Raw genomic sequence first — 24,549 nt, 5'->3', positions numbered from 1 at the left:
TAAATCGAGGGCTGAACGGAAAACTGTTGTATCTCCTTCTTTATTTAATATGAGTTACAACAGTCTTCCGTTCACCCTTTGTAATGTTGATGTATTTCAGTCAGCAGATTCGGACAATGAAGCCCCTCGAAGGAGAAGTGTAAGTATTTAGTGTCTGAAATACCGGTAGTTTCTACAGTATAAATATTTGATGTGTTGAAATTTGTAACAAATAAACTTTCTTTCCATGCTAAAATGTGTTAATAGGTTAAGTATTATTCCACTGAACAATAAGATCGTTGTATGTTGTTGGTTTATGTTAGGCTGCCTTGACAGTGTCAAACTGCGCCTTGCACACGGTTGCTCGAGACAAATTTGAGATATTGAAAGGAAACTTTATATACAGATACAAGACCTCTCTGTGGGACATTATTCAAACTTCCAATAAAGGCAGAAAAAGATCATAAGTGTATCATGTTTAAGTTATTGCACCATTAACAAACTTTTATCAAGTTAACTTTTTGTATTCAACGCTAGGCTAGCCTGTGAATTGTGGATACCTCTCTGATTTCAGACTGGCACGTTCAGCGTGAATCCCGATACTCCACCCACCATTGTGATCACCATACCCATGTACAGACTGCAAGCTTTTGGCTCTGACAGCCACTATGAGTATGAAGTTAAGGTAAATTTGTGCATACATTGGATTTTTACTGAGAAGAGATGTTCTTTAAATAATTTCCATTTATCCAGGAAGTGTTGTCCGTGATAAGCCTATGTAGATAACACAGGCTTATCAGGGACATCACTTAACGCAAATGCATTAATCCAAGTTTTCCCAGTACACTGGCTCATTTGGTTTATGATACTTTATTTGGAAGGTAAGGTCTATATTTTGTATCCATCATGTGTCTATCTAAATATTGCCCTTAAATGTTGTCATTGCCGTAGATGCATGTTTTATTTAAGTACATTAAACTTCTCTCCAGATATCACAACTAAAGACTTAATTTTGTTTAATGGGTGATACTGCTAGATACAGGAAGGGGGGTGTCATTACCGACACATACAGGCGATTCTAGGTCTCTTAAGTCCATATGTGAAGCACCTATATATCAGCATTTATTTTCATTACTGTAAAATCAGCATTATTCATGGGATAATTTTTGTTGATGTCGATCCAATAATCTAACATAACCACTTACAATACGTATTTAACCCTTTACCACTTAGATACGTATGTAACCCTTTACCACTAAGATACGTATTAATGTAGTTTCACACATTTGTAGTCCCTTAAAAAGTTAACTTTAATTAAAGACCTTTCTTAGTAGATTAAAGTTTTAAAGGCTTCTTAACTAACCCTTAGATACTGATGAGCAGCAAACAGCATAAAACCTGAACAGACTAGGAGTTACTCGCAGGCTGTTCTGGTTTTATGCTGTTTGCACATAGCCATTTTCACTTTGCTTCTAAGTGGTAAAGGGTTAAGTGTTTGTCATTGTCGTAGATATGTTTTATTTAAGTACATTAAATTTCTCTCTAAATAACCCCACTAAAGACTATCCTTTCATTTCTGTAAAATCAGTATTATCCATCAGATAATTTTTGTTGATTTCATGGGTGGGTTGACCGATCCACGAATCTAACATACACACATCGAAAACGAAAGACACAAAATCCTCATTGTTTTTTGTTTTTTTCCAAAATTAGAAATTAACAAATTTATGTGACTATATCAAGTAGGGTTTTTTTAAACCCAAAATTTCATTTTTACGAATATAAATGATGATATCATATGTCATGGAAAAGTCCATTCAGCAGGTTAACGAAATGGCGCCACAATCCTTCCATTTCATTGTAGAGCCAGACATTCAAAGTGATGTTTACAAAAGTGTTTGTTTACTGTGAGCAATGTTCTGGGATATATGGCCCTAAGGCATGTGCATAAAGTGTCGTCCCAGATAAGCCTATGCAGTTAACACAGGCTAATCTGGGACGACACTTTCCACTTTAATGGAATTGTTTTGTTTATATAAAGTCTCTTATAAACTTATAAACAAGAAAACATTTTAGGCAGAAAGTGTCGGCCCTGATGCACCTGTGCGGACTGCACAAGCTAATCTGGGACAACATTTTACCCACATGTGTTAAACCTTTCCCCCATAAGAAGCAAAGTGAAAATGGCTTTGCAACCAGCATAAAACCAGAAGCGCCTGTGAGTAACTCGCAGTCTGTTCAGGTTTTATGCTGTTTGCTGCTCATCAGTAACTAAGGGTTGGAAATGAAGCCCTTAAAACTTGAATTTAGAAAGAAAGGTATTTAATTAACCCATTTATGCCTAGCGTCTTGAAAAAAGGCCTTGGCAAACAGCGCAGACCCTGATGAGACGCTGCATCATGCGGCGTCTCATCTGGGTCTACGCTGTTTGCTTAAAGGAATTTCTGAAAGAAATATTCTTAATATAGAAATAAATATACTAGACATCCCTAATTTTGGAAATAAATTTATCCATTTAGAAGGATGGGAGAGTCAACTAGGCATAAATGGGTTAATTAAATGTAACTTTCTAAGGGACTGCAATTGCGTCAAAAAGCTATCTATGTGTGAGAGTGTTAAGCCCAGTTTTCCCAGTGCAAGGCTCACTGTTAGTGATTCCTGTCTGTACAGATTGTGATCGGGGAGGAGGTGTGGTCTGTCATGACTAACTGTTAGTGATTCCTGTCTGTACAGATTGTGATCGGGGAGGAGGTGTGGTCTGTCATGAGGCGCTACAGCAGGTTCAGAGAATTCCACCAGGAACTGAGGGCCAGAATACCAGAGGTGAGTCACCATAGGTAGTAAGTAAGTCTTGGGCTCAAGGTCACTCAGTGGTGTAGTGGATATGATGTCTGCCTAGCGAACGGGAGGTCACGGGTTCGATCCCCACAGTGGGAGCATTCTTTAGATTTCCCCCATAGACACCCAAGTACTGGTTCTAGTCCAAGGAAACAGACTCGAGAGTGTTTCAAATAAGCCTTATGCTTTGTAATCAATCGAGCTAAAATAAATAGGTTTAAACTAAGTCTTGGGCTGTCAGGCTTGCCTTGGTAATATTGTTGAGCCCATTCAATGAAAATCGGGCTTAATTCATGTATGTAAAGTGTTGTCCCAGATGAGCTTGTGCAGTCCGCATAGGCCACTCAGGAACAACACTTTCTGCATTGATGGACTTTTTGTGTACAGGAAGTCTCGTTTAAACAAATATTTATTTTAGACTGCACAGGCTAATCTGGGAAACCACTTTATGCACAAGTCTGGTTTTCCTTGAACAAGACTAATATTTTGTTACAGTAGTGTGGTTTTGTTCTTCTTAAATACTGATTCAGTACTGCTGTATTTTGGGGTATTATGTTTACTAGTTGGTTTAAAAAAAATTACCAAAAAAATAAAGGCGGGTTTCACACAGTTTTTAAATGTTCACATTTTGTGCCCACAAAAAGAGTTAAAAAAAATTCTTCTTTGAAATGATGATGTTCTTGAATATGTAAAAAAAAAACATTTTATTTTGCCCCCGGATCGAAAGATCGCGGACATATTGTTTTTGGCATGTCTGTCTGTCATTCATTCATTCATTGTGTGTGTCCCAAAACTTTAACCTTGGTTAAAGTTTTGCAATAACTTTTGCATTATTGAAGATAGCAACTTGATATTTGACATGCATGTGTATCTCATGGAGCTACACATTTTGAGTGGTGAAAGTTCAAGGTCATCCTTCAAGATCAAAGGTCAAATATATGGCTTCAAAGCGGCGCAATAGGGGGCATTGTGTTTCTCACAACCACACATATTTTACTATTGCAAGTATTCTGGCAGCAACCAAACTTATTGTTAGCATTTATTCCTAAGGAAATGTATTTAACAATGTAACAAATACCTGGGTTGTTTTTTTTACCCCCATCTCTACCCCCACCGCCTAACGAAAATAGTCTCTCGGTCGGTGATTGAGTTTGTATAATTGCTGCAAGTATGTAAGACAAACTTCTTAAACATTTCTTAAGAAATAATTTAATTTTAGTGACGTCATCATTATGAAGCGTAAATATGATTGACACTTCATACCCAGTGAGCCACACATTCCTGAGTTGGTTGCCCTTGAACATTGCTGAACCAGGTGTTTTTTTTTTTGGCAAAAGTTTAAATTTTGACTTTAACTGGAAGTGATGCTTCAGCATGTTCAAGGCACCATGCTTTCTGCTTTTTTTGCCAGATCAATGCCCTGGTGTTCCCGCCCAAAAAGTTGTTCAGTAAGACAGAGAAGGTAGCTGCCGAGAGACGCAAACAGCTGGAGGTATTCACCATACTTAGAACAAACCTAAGTTTCTCTCTGGGAAAACCAGGCTTAAATCATGTGCATAAGGTGTAGTCCCAGATTAGCCTATGCAGTCCACACAGGCTAACAAGCACAAACACTCTTTGCATAAACTTGATTTTACCTTTAAATGAGTTGACTATTGGTTTAAAGGATTATGAAAATCCAGTCTAGGCAAAAAATGTTATCCCAGATAAGTCTTTTCTGATTGCATAGGATTATCTTGTACGACACGACACACTTGCATTAAGCCCTGTTTTCCCAAATTGCAGCCTCTCATGTGATATGTCATCACACAATTCACTCAATAATATTTATGCCCCCCTTCGAAGAAGAGGGGGTATATTGTTTTGCACATGTCGGTCCGTCCGTCCGTCCGTCGGTCCGTCCACCAAATGGTTTCTGGATGATAACTCAAGAACGCTTACGCCTAGGATCATGAAACTTCATAGGTACATTGATCATGACTCGCAGATGACCCCTATTGATTTTGAGGTCACTAGGTCAAAGGTCAAGGTCACGGTGACTAGAACCAGTAAAATGGTTTCCGGATGATAACTCAAGAACGCTTACACCTAGGATCATGAAACTTCATAGGTACATTGATCATGACATGCAGATGACCCCTATTGATTTTCAGGTCACTAGGTCAAAGGTCAAGGTCATGGTGACTCGACACAGAAAAATGGTTTTCGGATGACAACTCAAGAACACTTACGCCTAGGATCATGAAACTTCATAGGTACATTGATCATGACTCGCAGATGACCCCTATTGATTTTTAGGTCACTAGGTCAAAGGTCAAGGTCACGGTGACTCGAACCAGTAAAATGGTTTCCGGATGATAACTCAAAATCGCTTACGCCTAGGATCATGAAACTTCATAGGTACATTGATCATGACTCGCAGATGACCCCTATTGATTTTCAGGTCACTAGGTCAAAGGACAAGGTCACGGTGACTTGAACCAGTAAAATGGTTTCCGGATGATAACTCAAGAACACTTACACCTAGAATCATGAAACTTAATAGGTACATTGATCATGACTTGCAGATGACCCCTATTGATTTTCAGGTCACTAGGTCAAAGTTCAAGGTCACAGTGACTTGACACAGTAAAATGGTTTCCAGATGATAACTCAATAAAGCTTATGCCTAGGATCATGAAACTTCATAGGTACATTGATCATGACTGGCAGATGACCCCTGTTGATTTTCAGGTCACTAGGTCAAAGGTCAAGGTCACAGTGACAAAAAACGTATTCACACCATGGCTGCCACTACAACTGACAACCCATATGGGGGGCATGCATGTTTTGCAAACAGCCCTTGTTGATTTTGGAACAATCATTTAGCCTAATATTCCTTAAATACAATTGCTGGAATGTCCATATCCAAAGACAATTAATTTTAACTTGACAAGCTTTGTGAATACAGACCCTGATCATGTACTGTTATTAACACAGCCATGGTCTGGGAAAGCTGGGCTAAATGCATGTGCGTAAAGTCCCAGATTTATATAAGTCGGTGCAGTCTGTGGAGGCTTATTGGGAATGACACATTCTGTCTAGAGTGGATTTTTGCTAAAATGAGACTTCCTCTAAATGAAAAATACAATTAAAGTGGAGGTGTGGCATCTTTTTAGCCCCTGCTAACTGCACATGTGATTCTGGGACAACACATTACGCTCAAGCACCAAGTCCAGGGTTCGATTTTACCTATGTTTTAAGTCTAAATTATAGACTAAAACTTACGAAAAGAATCGAAATATCGTTTTTTATCATATGCCATACCCTGTTCCCCATGTAATATAACTATTACATATATTTTTTATCTTACACATGTGTAATATACTTTATAAGCGTTTTCATTGGCTTAGTTTTCATTTATTGACCAATCGCATTTTGTTATTTTGCTGAAATGACGTTACAACGTCAAATGACGTCATGTAATGTAAACAACGTTCGGGATTTATAATTATGTTTGCTAAGAATTTATTTAATTTGCTCATTTAAAAGCATGTGATAAAAAAGATCTGACACTCGTTGTCATATCATACCATATTTTATTAAACTGGTCCAGGAAATTCGTTAGTAAGCTTGCCAAAGGCTCGCTTACTAACAAAATTCCTGAACTCATTTAATAAAATATGGTATGTTATGACAACTCGTGCCAGATCCTATATATCTATAATTTGTATTATACTAACAATCAAATTGAAATAAAGACAACTAAAAAAGATCACTTTTCATTCATTTAACATGATTTGATATCTCCAAAAAATTGATTTTTAAATTTGGGAAATATAAGCCCGAGTCTCTAATGTAGACTTAAAAGGTTTGTGAATATGGGCCCAGGTTTTCTCAGAAAGAGGCTCAAATGTTGGTTTCTGTTCCAGTTCTACCTGCACAGTGTGATGGAGATCTGTACCAAGGTACCCACATGTCCCCTACACGCCTCCAACAACCGCTTCCTCTCCAAGCACGTGTTCTGTGAGTTTGACTCCTTCTTCAGAAAGGGGCTGTTTGAGAACACGAAATATGGCACAACTTGAAGTGAAATATGGCAAAACTTGAACTCACCTGAGAACACGAAATATGACACCACTTGAAGTGAAATATGGCAAAACTTAAAGTGAAATATGGCAAAACTTGAAGTGAACTATGGCAAAACTTGAACTCACTTGAGAAAATGAAATATGGCAGCATTTTAACTCACTTGAAAACATGAAAATATGGCAAAACTTGAAGTAACTCAAGAACACCATAAATGGCACAATGTGAAGTCACTTGTGAACACGAAATATGGCACAACTTTAAGTCTGTTGAGAACACGAAATATGGCACAACTTGAAGTGAAATATGGCACAACTTAAAGTGATATATGGAACAACTTGAAGTGAAATATGGAACAACTTGAAGTGAAATATGGAACAACTTGAAGTGAAATATGGCACAGCTTGAAGTGAAATATGGAACAACTTCAAGTCACATGAGAACATGTAATACGGCACAACTTGAAGTAACATGAGAACACGAAATATGGCACAAAAAGTCACTTGAGAAAACAAAATCAGGAACAACATTAAGTCACTTGAGAACACAAAATATGGCAAAACTTGAGTCACTTGTGAACAAGAAATATGGCACAACAAAGTCATTTGGAAGAAAAAAGTTATATTAAGAATTTCTTATAAATGATGCTAGTTATATAACAAACTGGACTATTCAAGAGTCCAACAAATGGCCAACAAAGCCAAGTCAACAAAGCCGTTTATGAACATAAACTGTTTCCCTCAAGGAACATTAAATATTTATTTAATGTTATTTATTATATTATTTTTTGCAAAATATCAGCACAAGTTGCTGTCACTTCGAACACAACGTCTCAGAATGGACAATGTCGGATATGTAAAGGGCACAAACTATAACATAGTTTAAGTTGTGAATGGGGGCTTTGATTAAAGATACTCAAGAGATGTTTGATTGAGATTATCCATTCCAGGGAACTTACAAAACAATCCAACAAAAGTCTTTCTTCCAGACGATAGGTAGATTTAGTGTTTTTGAATACTGAACAGATGAAAATTTGTATCTGGCTTGTTAATAGTATGATTATTATTTCTTTGATGTCTGTGGACCAAAATAGCATGTTTAACCCTCTCCCACTTAGAAGCAAAGTTAAAATGGCTATGTGCAAACAGCATAAAACCAGAACAGCCTGCAAGTAACTCCCAGTCTGTTCAGGATTTATCCTGTTTGCTTCTCATAAGTAACTAAGGGTTGGAAATGAAGCCTTCAAAACTTGAATTTAGTAAGAAAGGTCTTCAGTTAAATGTAACTTTCTAAGGGACTACAAATGCATTGAAATACATAACTAAGTGGTAAAGGGTTTTGAACATCAACCAGTACATTAGTATGAATCTTCATGGTTTTTAAGACAATTATTAAAATAAGCTCTTAGTCACCAATGATAGCAAATTACATGTATGGAAATACAATTGTTGAATATAATTTTTTGATTGAAAACGGATACATTATTGTTTAAACATAAACAATGGTTTTCAATAAGTTTTTTTACCAGTATTAGTGATGTTATAAGTAGTATTTTACAATAGGGCCATGATTTTAATGATTTATTTTATGAATTATTGTATTATTTCTTTTTGAATAGACTGTGTGTTGATAAAAATGACAATTATGGAAAGTAAGAGATTCAAGTGCGTTATTAAATTTATTTTGCCTTCTTAAATACCGGGATGAATGAGGGCTGTAACGGAAAGTTCATTCACACACTCAAATGCTGTTTGCTGCTCATCAGTATCTAAGGTTTGGAACTGAAACCATTATAACTTGAATCTAGTAAGAAAGGTCTTTAATTAAATTTAACTTTCGTTAGGACTACAAATGCCTTGAAAAACGTATCTAAGTGGTAAAGGGCTAATGGTTTTCAACTTACATACAGAAATGTTATATTGAATACTTGAGTACAAACATTTCAGTTTATGACCATGTTCATGGATACTGTATAGTATTGGTATGCATGCCAAGGCATATAAAAGTTTTTAACTGTTCCAAAGCAGTGGAAGTGTATATCGATGGTCCCAATTTAAAATGCCGAACCTACATTTTTTGGCATTGCACGATTTTGATACTGTGCAAAGCGGGAAATTAATGCGCATTAATGCCCCAAAGATAACAAACTAGTTAAACAATCTCAACAGCTCAAAAAAGTCATTTGATGTAATGACGAACCGCAATTGATTGAAGTCAATATGACAAAGCTGAACAAAAATCTAACTTCGGCATTTTGCGCGCTAATTAACATATTAAAGTATCAATATAGCCATGTATTTTTAAGGTAAATTGACAGAACTCAAACTATTGCTTATAGAATAATTCAATGATGTACATTTTATAGCATTGAGGTGCGCAAAAAAAGTTCAAAATAATATAATATAAAATGTTGAGGCCTTAACTGAGTAACTTGTGGCCACAACTAATAGCTTATTCCTACAACTTATTAAGTTGAGGCCTCAACATAGCAAGTTGTTCCTTCAACTTAATAACTTCTGGCCGCAAGTAACTACGGTAAGTTGAGACCACGTGCGAACAACTTACTAAGTTTGGACCACAGCATAGTTTAACCAATCAGATAGGCTGTTTCATTTTTATAGTTTTACCACAGTTAGTATCCTTATACTCGTACTATTGTGTCCGGGTTCGAGCGCCGGTTTGAGCAGTATATCTGTAAGCTATGGATCCCAGGATTGAGCCCCTGTCTGAGCACTTGCCTTGTTAACGACGAGGTTCAGGGTTCCATCCACGGTCTGAGCACTAGCAAAGTAAGCGTCAGATCCCGGTTTCGAGACCTGAAGCACTCGCTTCGTAATAGTGGTCCATGTTTTTTGGATTCGAACCCGGGACCCTTCTTGTCAAGAACAATTGCTCTGACCGGGACTCGATCCCCGGAACCATCGCGTTTGCTAGATGCCAAAGTTTTCGACGGTCCCTGGATTCCAATCACAGTACGAGCACTAGCCCTGAAAGCTTTAAGTCTCTATATCGAGCCTTGGTTTGAGGACTTACCCTATAAGTGACGGCTTGAATTCCGATGTGAGAATATGCACCAACAGTGACAGGTCCCAGGTTCGAGCCCCAGTCTGAGTACTAGCCCTGAAAGCTATGGATCCCGGGTTTAAGCCTGTGTCTTACCACTTGCCCAGTAAGGGAATGATCACGGTTGCGAACCTCAGTCTGAGCATTCGCATTGAAAGCTACGGGTTCACACAGGGACTCGAACCAAACAGCCGTCGCTAACATACCATACTGAGCACTCGCCTTTCAAACGACCGGTTGCCGAAATGAGCACTAGCTCCGTAAGCAACATTTCCTTGTTTCGAGTTTCGGAATGAGAGCTCTCCTCGCAAGCGATGGGTGTCCGGGTTCGAGCGCTGGTCTGAGCACTAGCCCTGTAAGCTATAAATCCCACATTTTTTGGGTCCGGCACTAAGACAATGACTTGGATCAGGGTCCGTTCACTTAAATTGTACTTAAACCAGGATTTGAGCCCGGGGCCCATAGCATACATGGTGAGTGCTCAGGCAGGGCCTACAAACCCTGAACCCAGTCGCTAACTTGGCGATTGCTCAGATAGGTAGGGGCTCAAATCTGGAATCCATGGCTTACATGGCAAGTGCTCAGACAGGGCTCAAACCGGGGATCTATAGCTAACAGGGATATTGCTCAGATCGGCGCTCGAACCCGAGTAGTATAAGTTGTTCTAATTGTGATAAAACAGAAAAGATGAAACGGCCTGATCTGATTGGTTAAACTTAAAGTAGTGGTCTCTACTTAGTTAGTTGGTCCCACAAGTTATTTAGTTAAGGCAACAACTAATAAGTTGTGGGAACATGTTATGAAGTTGTCGCCACAAGTTTCTAAGCTGAGGCCTCAACTTAATAAGTTGTTCTGACAAGTTATTAAGTTGAAGAAATAACTTAATAAGTAGAGGTCACAACTTAATAAGTAGAGGTCACAACTTAATAAGTTTTGGGAACAACGTACTTAGTTGTTTCCACAAGTTATTTTAAAAGTTGTGTCCACAAGTTATTAAGTTGAAGCCACAACTTATGAAGTTGTTCCCTCAACTTTATAAGTTGTTCCCACAAGTTACTAAGTTGAAGCCACAATATAAATGAAGAATTGCGGTTTTCACCTCTGTGCCACTGTGTAAAACAGAAAAACACGCATTGCTTTGCTATATCTAATGGAAAACAGTGGAATAATTTATTCTATTGGAACAAAATCTATAACAATAAGCTGTCCAATTTGCCGAAACATAACAAACGCAAGTCTAAATGACGAAGATACATTTTACAGCAGATTTATTAACTTAACGGCAGATTAATTCCATACGAACATGCTCCATCAGGAGACACTTTTTAAAAATGTTAAAATAATATTTATTTGATTTTGTGCAAGAAATGTTAAACAAAAATACATCGACTCTCTGAAAACTTGTGTTTTTGTAAGTTCGGCATTTTAAATTGGGACCATCGATATGCTTAAAGCATAGGTACTTAAAATTTGTGTTGTCCTTATATATGTATATATATAAGGAACAAATTTTTTTTCAAGTAGCTGTAGCTTAAAGTTCTATATTTATACATTAGTATTAGGTATATCAACCTGTTTTGATATTTAAAGTGGCACAGTATTGTTGGTCGAGAAAAAACATAAAATAATGGGGCCTTACTCTGTGAAAAGGGTTTTAAATGCATGTGCATTAAGCGTCGCCCCAGATTGGCATGTGCTGTCTGCACAGGCTAATTAGGAATGACACTTTCCACTTAATGCAAAAATCCAGTTTAGGCGAAGTGTCCTCCCTGATTAGCCTGTGCGAACTTCACAGTCTAACCTGGGACAACACTTCACACACAGTGCATTAAACCACCTTTTCACAGAGCCCGGATCAATATTATATAGTACTTAGCTGGGGACTAAACCAGATCGTGAACATACTTCCTGGAGAGCCCTTGGAACATTTCTGTACTTTTTAAACTATTTCATTTGCTTTGTGCACTTGTTTTCTTTTGATACTGTAGCTTGTTATTTTTCTTTTGATGCTGTAGCTTGTTATTTTTCTTTTGATACTGTAGCTTGTTATAGTATAAGTTATGTGATAACAAGATCTGATAATTATGACAATGGGACCACACGATGTTAGAGGGCTTGTATTCAAATCCTCAAGATCAAATTGTTTCTACAAATAATTAAATACAATTGAGCCTTGCTCTGTGAAAAAGGGGGTTAATGCATGTGCGTACAGTGTCACCCCTGATTAGCCTGTGCAGTCTGCACAGGCTAATCAGGGACGACACTTTCTGCTTTAATATTTTTCGTTTAAAGAAAGTCTCTTTTTAGCAAAAATCCAGTTCGGGCAAACAGTTTCGTCCCTGATTAGACTCTGCTGACTGCACAGGCTGATCTCTGACAACACTTTACGCACATGCATTTAACCGTATTTTTCACACACTGCAAGAATCAATTGTATGACACAAATGCCTGCCTTGGTACTCATTTGCTTTGTATGTTGCGTACATCTTATATTTATTTTATTGCATAATACTTATCAATAATTAATGCTTATACATATATTAATTTGCATACATATGTATTTGTTAACTTTTGTTATGTGTATATTTAATGTATTTTATGTGCCAACTATCTACTTATATTATGTATTGCACCATCTAGTCAGTTAAACCAAAAGTAACTGCTGTAGATTAGACAGGCATCAATATATCAGTTATCAATTAAAAGTGTATTTTATACCAGTGTATTTAAAAAAAACACTACACATTCAAACCCATACCTAAAGAAATCTGACTGTGTTGAATGGTAGCAATAAAATGAGAGCGGAGTCCAATGTTAGACTTTCGACTTATAAGAGTATGTTTTTTATTAAGATCTCGCAAATAATTATGCCAAACTGTTGCTTCCTTGCGAAATCATTTTTAGAAACTTTATTAAGACTTAATAAATGAAATGATTTGCAGATGTTAAGTAAAAGTTAATAAAAAAAAATATATTGAATCTCATTTCAAAATTGGTGCACTTAGGTATCTCAAGTGAGGACTATTAAAAGCTATGCCCTTGAAATATGGGGCTTCATATGTGTTTAAAGTACCATGGTATGTTAGCCTGTGCAGCCAGCACAGACTAATCAGACGCCACACTTTCCACTTGTATGCTATTTTATTTGTTAAAAGGAAGTCTCTCTTTAGCAAAAATCCAGTTAATGTGGAAATTGTAGGACTGCACAGGCTAATACGGGATGACACTGCACATATGCATTAAGCCTGGTTTTCCCAGAACAAGACTTATTATCCAGAGCTTATTATGGCAATATTTTTTAACCCTTTCCCACTCAAAAGCAAAGTGAAAATGGCTATGTGCAAAAAGCATAAAACCAGAACAGCCGGCTAGTAACTCGCAGTCTGCTCAGGTTTTATGTTGTTTGCTGCTCATCAGCATCTAGGGTTTGAACTGAAGCCTTTCAAAGTTTAATCTAGTAAGAAAGGTTTTTAATTAAATTTAACTTTCTAAGCGACTACAAATGCATCAAAATACGAATCTTAGTGGTAAAGGGTTGAAACAACCCAGCACAAATAACATGTAGAAAACATTAACGGAACAACCAATTTTATACATTTGGGGTTAAACTGATTTTTGAAAATCCAAACTACAGACTATCCAGATTTAAAACCTGACTTAAAACATTTTTTTCTGAAAAATTAACTTAAATTTTAAAAGGCATTCTGTCAGTTATGTTCACACAAACAGAAATGTTAGAACAGACACTGGGTTGGTCTGTTTTTGAGAATCGTTATTAGGTGCTTTAGTTATTACTAGTTATTATGTGAATTGTACATATCAACGCTTCCAAATGGCATGACAATAATTATGAATTTTCATCTCTTCTATTCCATTTTAATTTGTTTAATATTCATAAAATATTTATAATAAAACAAAGAATAACCAGTTTTGAAAATAATGTGGGGTTATTTGTTTTCGTGTTTAAACAAAATGGTGGTTGATTTTGCACAGGGGTTGATTTTGCACAGGAAAAATAAGATGCTTTCTAAAATGCGGTTACTTATACTGACAGTTATTTTGCACAAATGTTTGAAATTCACCAAGATTTTTTTTTTGGCACAGATGACACAAAATTATTAAATGTGTGAATATATAAAATGTATATACTCATATTCATTAGTCCATTTTCATGTTATGTATCAAAATTTATTGAGTTGATATGCAAATTTATTATTTTTTCCCATTGTAAAATAATAAATAAAATAGATAAACTTTATCTGTGAATAATGACAACATTATTTACAAATAAAGTGTTCAATACACTGCACTATTATTGGAGCAAGGCCATGCGAAAAAAGGTCTTATGTCATATGTGGCCAGTGTAAGTCCATACAAGCCTGCACATTAGCACAGTCTGGTGAGGAGCTACCCTGTCTGCTATATAGTCACTATAAAGTGGTCTCCTAGCTGACAGTGTAGCTCCAGACAAGCATTGACATTGGCACAGTCTGGTGAGGAGCTACCCTGTCTGCTATATAGTCACTATAAAGTGGTCTCCTAGCTGACAGTCTGGTGAGGAGCTACCCTGTCTGCTATATAGTCGATATAAAGTGGTCTCCTAGCTGACAGTGTAGCTCCAGACAAGCATTCACATTGGCACAGTCTGGTGAGGAGCTACCCTGTCTGCTATATAGTCACTATAAAGTGGTCTCCTAGCTGACAGGGTAGCTCCTCAATAGCCTGTGTGAATGCCCAGGCTGGTCTGGAGCTAGGCTGGCCACAAATGACATAAGACCCTTTTTCACATGATGTGGCTCACTTATGGAAATAACCTTGACGGCATAATTTATCAAATCTATTCCTTATTATTTCGATTTTATAAGCATTGTAGATTGTCGTATAAAATTGCATTGAAATGCATTGACCAATAGTTTTGTTAAAGGATTTAGTAGTCACATGACCATAATGCTCATTTATGTGCCTTTGTATGTTACAGATTTATTGAATATTAAATGTTAAGAAGACAAGATAAACGATGTTGTTATGTAATAGTATTCCCATTGCTTCATTGTTATGCCAAAAGGGGTTTCAGTAATTGAGGACTTTAAACAAGAGCTATCTCCATTGGAAGACATATGCCCTTGAAAAACGCTTTTTCGAAACCTAAACGTGGACCCTAATTTCAAGGTCAAGGTCAAAGGGGTCAAAATTTGTGAGTATGGAAAGGCCTTGTCCATATACACATGCATATGAAGGTTACATCTGAACCGACAGAGAAGTTATGAGCATTTTTCGAAACCTAAACGCAAAAGAGACGGACAAACAAACGGACAGTGCGATCACTATATGCCCTTCTTCAGGGGCATAAAAATATAGTATAATAAATTATACAAATAACAAAAAGCTTCATACATCACTTTAATCATAAAACTATTTTTTCACCATCTCTGTATAAGTAGAATACATAAGAATATACAAAATAGTGAATTTTTAATAATATAATCATAAGAACAAATAAGTAAGGAAAAAAAGCACTAATAACTTTAACCCTTTCCAACCCAGAAGCAAAGTGAACAGGCTACGTGCAAACAACATAAAACCATAACAGCCTGCAAGTAACAGTCTGTTCAGGTTTTATGCTGTTTGCTGCTGATAAGTATCAAAGGGTTGGAAATGAAGCCTTTAAAACTTGAATCTAGTAAGAATGGTCTTAATTCAATTTTACTTTCTTAGGGACTACAACACACATCAAAATATATATCTAAGTGGTAAAGGGTTAATATATTCTGCATCTACGCTTCAACACCGTTATTTCTAACACCGATAATCCGAAGTCATCGTTATACATGTATCGAAGTATTTTTCGGGTCCCGATTTTTTTTCTTCTTTGTTAAATGTAAAATTTCATTGTTAATCCGAACTTAATTAAAAGGAAAAAATCGTTAAGTCAAAGTGATTCTGTCAGTCCCAACACTATAATTCACACCTTATTATCAATCTTTTATCCTTAGTCAAAACAGCAAAACACTGAGCGTAATTTCACACCATTGTCGTCTGCGCCCAGCGTGTTAATTTTATTATGTGGTCAAAAGCCGATAACTACTATTTATGTATTTTTGCAATCTTTAGTAACAAACAAAAGTATCATGTTAGGTCTGAGTAAATATGGTCAAATGAAATGCAGAATATATGAACTCTACCTTTTTTAACAAAAATCATTACAAAATGTCTGATACAAACAAGTCAACCACGTTACTATTTTCCCAACCAAATGTCGAGCAATCTGGAAAAGGGCCCGGTAATTTGTGCTATTCATTATATTTTATATGCGCTGTAATAAGAGAAAAATAAAAAGAAGAAAAAGAATCGTTTTATTCCTTTGTTTGTTACATGTAGGAATATATTGCTATCTGACTAGTTTACGATTTTTAAGTAAAAATAATATTAATAGTAGCATGTAACCGAACCATGCGAATTCCACAACGTTTCATTTTAACAGAATCAAAGAAGTCTTCTGTCAAATGTTTATTTTGTATTATCATTAATCTGAAGTTTTTTAACGGTCCCGACGACTTCGAAATAACGGTGGTGAAGTGTATATACATTCTTCATTTCAAGAAATTAGCATTTTTATTGTGTTGTCATACTAGGTTGCCAAAAGCAACTTACACAATAATTTGTGCGTTTTATAAAAATGTCTTGATATTGAACACAATGAGATTCCCCTGCCTAGACTAGTTTAGACTTGTTTCCACGGTACCACTGTTGCCATAGATACAGGGTAGCCATCAGCAGTCCAGCACAGTGACCCAGTATTGCTCCCAGCACACAGGTGATAGGCCAAGCCTAAAACAGACCAAAAAATACAAAAAGCTGCACAGTAGTTTTAAATACTGACACTAAGGGGATTTATCCTGTTTTATATTTTTATTATTCAACTCACAATCCCCTCGGATTCAAATTCTTTAAAAAGCAAAATGGGTCTTAAGTCATATGCGCCCAGAGTAGCTTAAGAAAAGCCTGTGTATCCGTACAGCCTGGTCAGGCCTTTCTGAGCGATCGCTCAGTCTGGTCAGCTATGCAGTCCCCTATAAAGATACGCAAGGTTTCATGGTCTCATTGCAGACAGGGTAGCTCCTTGCCCGAACATGGCTTAAGACCCATTTTCGCATTATTCGTGTCAATTTATTTATAAATGGTTTCAAAGTCACAACTGACATCTTATACCCAAATTTCTAATGGATATTGAAACTTCCAAAAACCTGTTAAAAGAAGTTATAAATACTTTAAGTACAATTATCTATTATAACGGGTACTTTAAATCACTAATTATCAATATTTGTAATCACTTCTTTTGAATGTAATTTATTTCAAAAACAGAACTAATCATAAACTACAATTTTCATACAATAAAAATTGTAGTCGTATATTTTTCTTATAAGACAGAACCAAGTATGCATAGAGGATATTATTTTGTTTCATTAGATTATTGACTTTAATTTGTATGTGATAAAATCAATTAATCTTTCACAACTGGTACAGCCAAAAATAAAATATTTATTATTCTATGATAACAAGTGAATAAATCTATAATCTACTAAAGCCAACTTATTTTCGTTTTATTGTACACTTTTCAAATGTAAGTTTACAATGTTAAAGCAATACCCTAAAAAAATTCGTGGGAATAAGGAACATCATGACATCAAAATAATGCCATCATAAGGCAGAGAAACACTAAAAATTATTGATGCTATTTACTTTTTTAACTCTTTTATTTCACTGTTTTATACCGTGAATTACCAGTTTTAAGGCACTGATATTTCTCTATAGATCACCAGTCTAAATATAAACATATGCTTCATTGTTTTTACAAGGCATTAACACCGGTAATTTAGTATTTTTACTACCAGTAATATGAACAGAAGTTTAAAGAACATTTCACAGTAAGTAGTTAAGGAGTTCAATGATGGTCAGCAGTGTGTACCTGCCAAGGTCTGTCCCAGTCAAGAGGTATAGGGGCTGCACCACACCATGACCCTAGTAGGCTGCACACCACCGAGTAGAACACTGCTATCTCCTGCACTGTGTCCAGACTGGGGCAAAATACAAACATGTAGTAAGACTTGTTCATGCACCAGGTATACCTTATTAAATCACTTACATAACAAGTATAACAAAATTACAATACCAAACATTGTAACCTAATAACAAAGGTACATAAGTCAACCTAGATCAACACTTTGCTGTGTATCAACCATGAACATTCTAGGAAGTTATATAATTAAGTTTAAGCACAACATAACGGTAGGTTGTAATTGCAATTGAATCCACTTACAACATGTGTACACTTGTGGATCACAATTGGCAATTCCATGAGACATCATGCAGAAAATATATTTAAAAATAATATATTTCCAAAGGGGAACAAAATCAATATTTATTGTGCATTTATATACAATTACCTCTGAAAAATGAACACTTTTATCCATACTTCTATGGATGGTCCCAAATGCACTACTGCTGGTAGAACAGTTGTTGATGCTAACAGCATTGCAAAGTGGAATGTCTCTGCTGTTTTACTGAAATGATATGAAACTCGGTGTTAAGTAATTGTACACTAGGTCCACTTTATCAGATGAACAAGAAAATTTGTTGAATTGATATCCCCTGCCAAATAAAGTTTGTTAATGGATGGGTGCAAACCCATTGATATATGGTATAATCCTAAAAAAAAAATATGTGTTACGGTGTAGGGTTATTGTCTTATGCATTGCAATTCTCCTAATTGATATAGCCCTGAAAAGTTACACAATAAAAAACAACAAGGGCAATTATTCTTATTTATGAAAGTTTAGGGTTATTGTTCATGTGCATGGCACTTCTCATTGATATCTAATACACCCATGAAGTTTCATGTTGATATCTAATATAGTTTCTGAGAAAGAGCCATGCAAAGTTTTGTGACAGACTGACGGAATGACAGACGGACAAAGCCAATTCTATATCCCTCCGACTTTGGTGGGGATAATAAGATGAAGCAAAAAAGGCGGGGGCAACCAGTAATGACATAAAATAGAGTATTAAAATCATAAACATTAACAAGAGCTGTCAGAGGACAGCGCGCTCGACTATTTGAGTGCTTGACAGTATAAAGTAAGCCATCATGGGAAGGTAGGGGGGGGGGGGTATAATGTGGGTGTGTGGTCATTAAATAGATGATCTTTCAAAAATAAGGAAAACCCTTTTTTTTTTGGGGGGGGGGGATTCTGGGGTGGGGCATGGGGGATGGTTTGGGTGGAGTGCATTGTGGTATGTCAGGTAAGTGTTGTTTTGTCAAAGTATGAATCAAATGTGATTATAAATAAAGAAGTTATGGCAATTTAAGCAAAATGTTCAAATATCTAAGTATAATGTATAAAAGGGGCCATAATTCTGTCAAAATGCTTGATACAGTTGTCTGCTCTTGTTTATAGATTGGGATCATGTTGGTAAAAAAGTATGCAAAATATGAAAGCAATATGTCAAAGGACATAGGAAATATTTTGGGTAGTATGCAAACTTTAACATTTGCACGCTAACGGGAACGCTAACGCCAACACCGGGGTGAGTAGGATAGCTCCACTATATATATTTCATATATAATAGTCGAGCTAAAAATGTTTCAGGCTAAGTATTTTATGTTCCTATATCATAGATGGATATGTTTACTTTATGAAAACAAGTATATATGACCAACACATAAATATGAACTAGAAATGTTAAATATTAAGTAATTAACTATCTTTTAATGATACCATAAAAAAGATTGTAAATATTCATTTCAATGTCTATCAAATACGAGCAGAATTTCAATATGGCAAATTCTAATTAAGCAAAAACATTAACCCTTTCCCACTCAGAAGCAATGTAAAAATGGTTATTGCAAACAGCATAAAACCAGAACATCCTGCAAGTAACTCGCAGTCTGTTGTTGTTTGCTGCTCATCAGTATCTAAGGGTTGGAAATGAAGCGTCAAGCCTTTAAAACTTGATTCTTGTAGGAAAGGTCGTTAATTAAATTTAACTTTCTATGGGACTACAAATGCGTCAAAATACATCTAAGTGGTAAAGAGTTAAAACAGGAGAAGCTCTGCAACTAGACTGACGGGACAATATGCCTAAATATAAAAAAACATAATTGATACATAATATTTGTAAACCAACTAAGTGTTGTTTTCCTTCTAAACTCACTCAAAGAATGGTGCCCCAAACAAGACAGCAAGGCAATGGAACAGGACTACACCAACTGAGGAAACTATCAAACCTCTGCCAAGTGTCTGAAAATATAGGCAACAGTACGAAATTGAGATTTAGAGACCATTCTTTATTTAGACGTGTTTCCATCATAATAAGGATATACTTTCATAAATAGTTTTGGAATATATGAAAAAGAATAAATTATGGTCGACGGTAGCTATATGTTGTCTGCTTAGCCTAAACGATGAGACGGTCCTGATTTTGATCCCCTTTGTGGGAACTTCTTCAATGTTTTGCTCTTTAGACACCATGTACTGGATCTACCCTGGAAATGGTATGAAGATTGCCTCAATAACTGCTTAAATGTACCCTGGGTACTCTTAAGTATACATAAATGTACCCCAGGCGCAGAAAATATACTAACACGTACCCGGCCAATATGAACTGTACACAATGTGTATTCCCACCCAAAATCTGATGCCGTAAAATGCGCTACGAAATACGACACAAAATTCTCTTTGAACAAAACCTGTCTCAACATCCTTTTTTTGTAGGAATTTCGTTAATATATAGTTCATTTAACAAAATATCGACATAAATATGAACAGAATAAATTTGAAAAAATTAGTCCACTAAGACCAATTTAGCCTTAGAATTATACTTAAGATGCACGGGGTACATTTAAGTAGTACGTGAGCCGACAATGACCAATAAAGCCATAATAAGCCAAAAGCTTTTGATCCCATCAAGCAAGCTCAAATAAACAATTTAACCAAAACAATTTATAACATTAATTAACTGTAGCATCAGAACCAGTAAGTTTGAATCCTTTTATGATCTGAGATTGTGAAGTGTGCAAAGGCAAGAAACAGCAGCCAGTTTATACAGACAGCAAGTAACTTTGAACTTCTGGCTCCTGTTGAAAGAAGTTGACCCAAAGGTTAATGCTTATTCATATTTAAACACATGTCTTATTAAACCTATTTCAGAAATTACTATTTACACACTTTTTTAATTGCAAATAAAGTTCAAATGATAATACTAAACCAGATTTATTAATAAATGATAAGCATTTATAATAACCCAAAATATATAAACTTCCGAACTAAGAAAGATTCTATAGTTATGTCACAATGGTAATTGACTAGACAAATGTGCTTACTTATCTTAAACAAGAGCACCGCATAACAGGTGCCAACGCTTGGCTGCGCGTGCATTTTTTAATAATTGAAAGCTTGTCTGAATTTATTTTTTTAAAGGTCACAGTGACCTTGACCTTTGACCTAATGACCCAAATATGGTTGAGGCGTGTTGAACTTATCAAGGTGCAGCTACATATGAAGTTTCAAAGTTGTAGGTTGAAGCACTTTGATTTTATAGCCAATGTTCAAAACCTTGACAAAATGTTAAGGTTTTAGCACGACGCGGATGGCGGACGACACGACGAGCTGGCTATGATAATACCTCGGATTTTCTCCGAAAACAGCCGAGCTAAAAAATACCTTGCCCCAGGAATTTTAACCTGACACTGGCAAATAATTCCAATTCATTAGTTCACTACCACCACCCTATCCACAGCTACATTTTCAATTGCTCTGGCATGAGCCTGTACAACTAATTGATGACATGTTTATGTGAAATATTCACATCCATTTATGATTGTAATTACCTTTAAAAGAATACTTGGTTTATATTTCTGCATCTCTTTAATTGGTGAATGGAAGGTGAAATTTAAAACCAAATGTACAAAAATAAACCAAACAGATAGACATTTTGTAACCAACAATGGAGAACTAATTATGTCAACTCCAGATTTATTGTGAATAAGTGTAAGAGTAACGATAGCAATAAGTAAAACGACCAGAAAATTTGAAAATAATGCATATTTTAAAGATTTTTTAGAAGTTGCAGTATTTGTTAACATGGGCGCCGCCATGTTGGAAATCCCAAGAGGAAGAATTGGTTTTGTTCCTCTACGTCACTTCCGCGTTACTGTCAAAACTGTAAATAAAGATTACACGTGTCAAAATAACGGTAAGTTATCGCCTTATCTCTAGTCCTTTAAACGAAATCAAGGAGGCACATGGATACGTCACCAACCCAATTGCTTTTGTAACAAGGTAAAAAAGTTCGAATAGTTTGCATTTAGTGAGAATATTGTTTTGACAGGTCGTCACGGTTTGTTGCACAGACCACAACATGCAAGGTGTTGTTGTTAAGAAATGTTGATGAGACAGATGTGATTGTTAAATAATTTATTATTGCTATTGAAGCATGCAAAAGTCAGATAGCCTGTTCCATATTGTTGTTTAAACATGATAATATATCCTAATGAAATGTTTATTACTTTATCAGTGAATGGTAAATAGTTTTAATAAATTTTATAAATAATTTTTATTTATGTTGGTGATTAGCCATCGAAAATACTAATTTTAGTAGGAACTTTAACGTGAGTAAGCTCAACTTTAAACTGGTCACCTCACGTAAATAAAATTAGTAGTAAAGCAAGCCAGAGCTTAGGATTCTTAAAACGAAACATTCATTCTTCTAAAATGGAAACTAAGGCAGCGGCATATAACAGCATTGTTAGACCATCCTTGGAATATTGCTCTAGTGTGTGGGACCCTTACCATCAGAAAGATATTGATAAAATTGAAAATGTTCAGCGTCAAGCTGCCAGATTTGTAACGAATAATTACAGCAAGACACCGGGCACGGTCACAAATATAATTAAGGATTTGAATTGGAATACCTTGCAATCAAGAAGACAACAAGCTAGACTCATTTTGTTCTATAAAATAGTATATAATCATGTTGATGTCAATCCCCTTCACTATCTCACTCCTTACATTAGACACTCGCGCCATCACCATCACATGGCATACCAAATACCACCAAGTACAGCTGATTACCACAAATTTTCTTTCTTTCCAAGAACAGTTGTACAATGGAACACACTTCCATCTTATGTAGTCAGCGCTGATACGATCCTTGGATTTAAATCAGTGCTGTCTACATCAGTGTTCCTTCCTTAGATCACATGATTCTGCTTTTATCCTATTTTTAACTCGACTAATATTCTCACCACATGCACAGTTGTATATGTATATATTTAAGTCTTAAGGGCTTAAGGTGTTAGGTTTTGCACCTTTTTTTATCACTGTTGATAGGATTTTCCTGAGTGGATTGAGTAACTCAGGAAACCTATCAATCTATTTCTTTTTAACCCCCCACGCATGGCCATAATGTATCAGTATTGAACATAGCCATTATTATAAAAGAAGAAGAAGAAGAGGATGTTTAAACTATTAATATATTTATTGTAATTAAGCAAAAACTTGATCGCAAACAATATTAATGAGTAAATAAAGCATAATCTAGATTACAATATCAGTCAAGCAATGTTTAGTTTGCAGTTAAAATGTTAAATATGTTTTTCTATTTTTGAGTCGAGTTCGCATGAAGATGTTCAGATATTTCTCCTTACTGCTTTTAGTGACATCAGGATTATAAATTCATTGTGACTTTTTATTGATAACACATGAAAAAATATCTTCATTTTGGGACAACTTTTGGCATTAAATTTTGCATGTTTCTTATTGTTACCATTTGATCCTTATTTCAATTTGAGGTATTAAATAAAATATACCAGTACACTAGATCATGTAATTTTACATGTGCTTTTATATGAAAATGGTATGCAATGATATAAATTTGTCTTGCTTGTACTGATTGTGTTTATACATGGAAGCTGAACTATTTCGACTTCAATCAATTGTTACTTATTTCATTGATATTTTCTGGGCTCTCTAAATAACAATGTTTATCAGTTTGAAATCATGAAAAAAATTTAATCCTATTTCACCTGATACCTGATATTGAATTTTTACAAATGTGTAGAAATAAAGAAACTGTTCAGCCTCACTCTGGAACAACAGCGCTTATTGTGCCAAAATAGCCAATGGATACAAATAAAAAAATGTGGCTCAATACATTTTGATTTGGCTTGAAGGTTTTCTACATAATAATCCATCAAATATCCAAAATAATAAAAATTTTGACATAAGGAGGTAAAATTGGATACAGACAGTTTTGACCCAGCGGCAGCCTTGTGTGTGTGTGTGTGTAAAGTGTTATCCCAGATTAGCCTTTGAAGTACACACCAGCTAATCAGGGACAACACTTTTTGTGTTTTTGGTCTTTGATTCGCCTGTGCAGACTTCACAGGCTAATGTTGGACATCACTTTACATGCATGCATTAAGCCCTGTTTTCCCAGATTGAAATTAAGCTCATTTATTTAAATAATAAAGTAACCATTAATACAATTTTAACACCAGTATTTGTTTATTTTTTGTACAGATCTACAAAAGCAATGCAGAGC

At 35.7% G+C, this 24,549-nt stretch overlaps 2 protein-coding genes across 2 annotated transcripts in view; one reads left to right on the top strand and one right to left on the bottom strand.

Moving 5' to 3' along the window:
* LOC127873909 (kinesin-like protein KIF16B) overlaps positions 1-7,499 on the top strand; it is an 83,931-nt gene extending 76,432 nt beyond the window's left edge. The window contains exons 31-35 of the mRNA XM_052418020.1: positions 101-139; positions 554-664; positions 2,713-2,802; positions 4,229-4,309; positions 6,729-7,499. Coding sequence (XP_052273980.1) covers positions 101-139; positions 554-664; positions 2,713-2,802; positions 4,229-4,309; positions 6,729-6,884 — 477 coding nt within the window. The 3' untranslated portion in view covers positions 6,885-7,499. The remainder of the gene's footprint in view (positions 1-100; positions 140-553; positions 665-2,712; positions 2,803-4,228; positions 4,310-6,728) is intronic.
* A 7,836-nt stretch (positions 7,500-15,335) lies between these two features.
* LOC127873908 (phosphatidylinositol-glycan biosynthesis class F protein-like) lies at positions 15,336-22,130 on the bottom strand. The gene is made up of 5 exons (XM_052418019.1): positions 21,836-22,130; positions 20,161-20,246; positions 18,393-18,509; positions 17,915-18,023; positions 15,336-16,776 (listed from the first exon to the last, which is right to left on the bottom strand). The coding sequence occupies exons 1-5, from the start codon at positions 22,100-22,102 to the stop codon at positions 16,660-16,662; spliced, it is 696 nt and encodes a 231-aa protein (XP_052273979.1). The 5' UTR covers positions 22,103-22,130; the 3' UTR covers positions 15,336-16,659.
* Positions 22,131-24,549: the final 2,419 nt, after the last annotated feature.

Source organism: Dreissena polymorpha, chromosome 3 (genome assembly GCF_020536995.1).
Source record: "Dreissena polymorpha isolate Duluth1 chromosome 3, UMN_Dpol_1.0, whole genome shotgun sequence".
Taxonomy (NCBI): domain Eukaryota; kingdom Metazoa; phylum Mollusca; class Bivalvia; order Myida; family Dreissenidae; genus Dreissena; species Dreissena polymorpha.
The sequence above is the reverse complement of the archived record's forward strand: the minus strand, read 5'-3'. Positions and strand labels throughout refer to the sequence as shown.

Coding starts and splice junctions, on each gene's coding strand:
- LOC127873908 (XM_052418019.1), bottom strand. CDS start 22,102: ATGGCGGCGCCCATGTTAACAAATACTGCAACTTCTAAAAAATCTTTA. Junction 20,247..21,835: donor AACCAAGTATTCTTTTAAAG/GTAATTACAATC, acceptor CTATATTTTCAG/ACACTTGGCAGAGGTTTGAT. Junction 18,510..20,160: donor TTTGGGGCACCATTCTTTGA/GTGAGTTTAGAA, acceptor ATATCATTTCAG/TAAAACAGCAGAGACATTCC.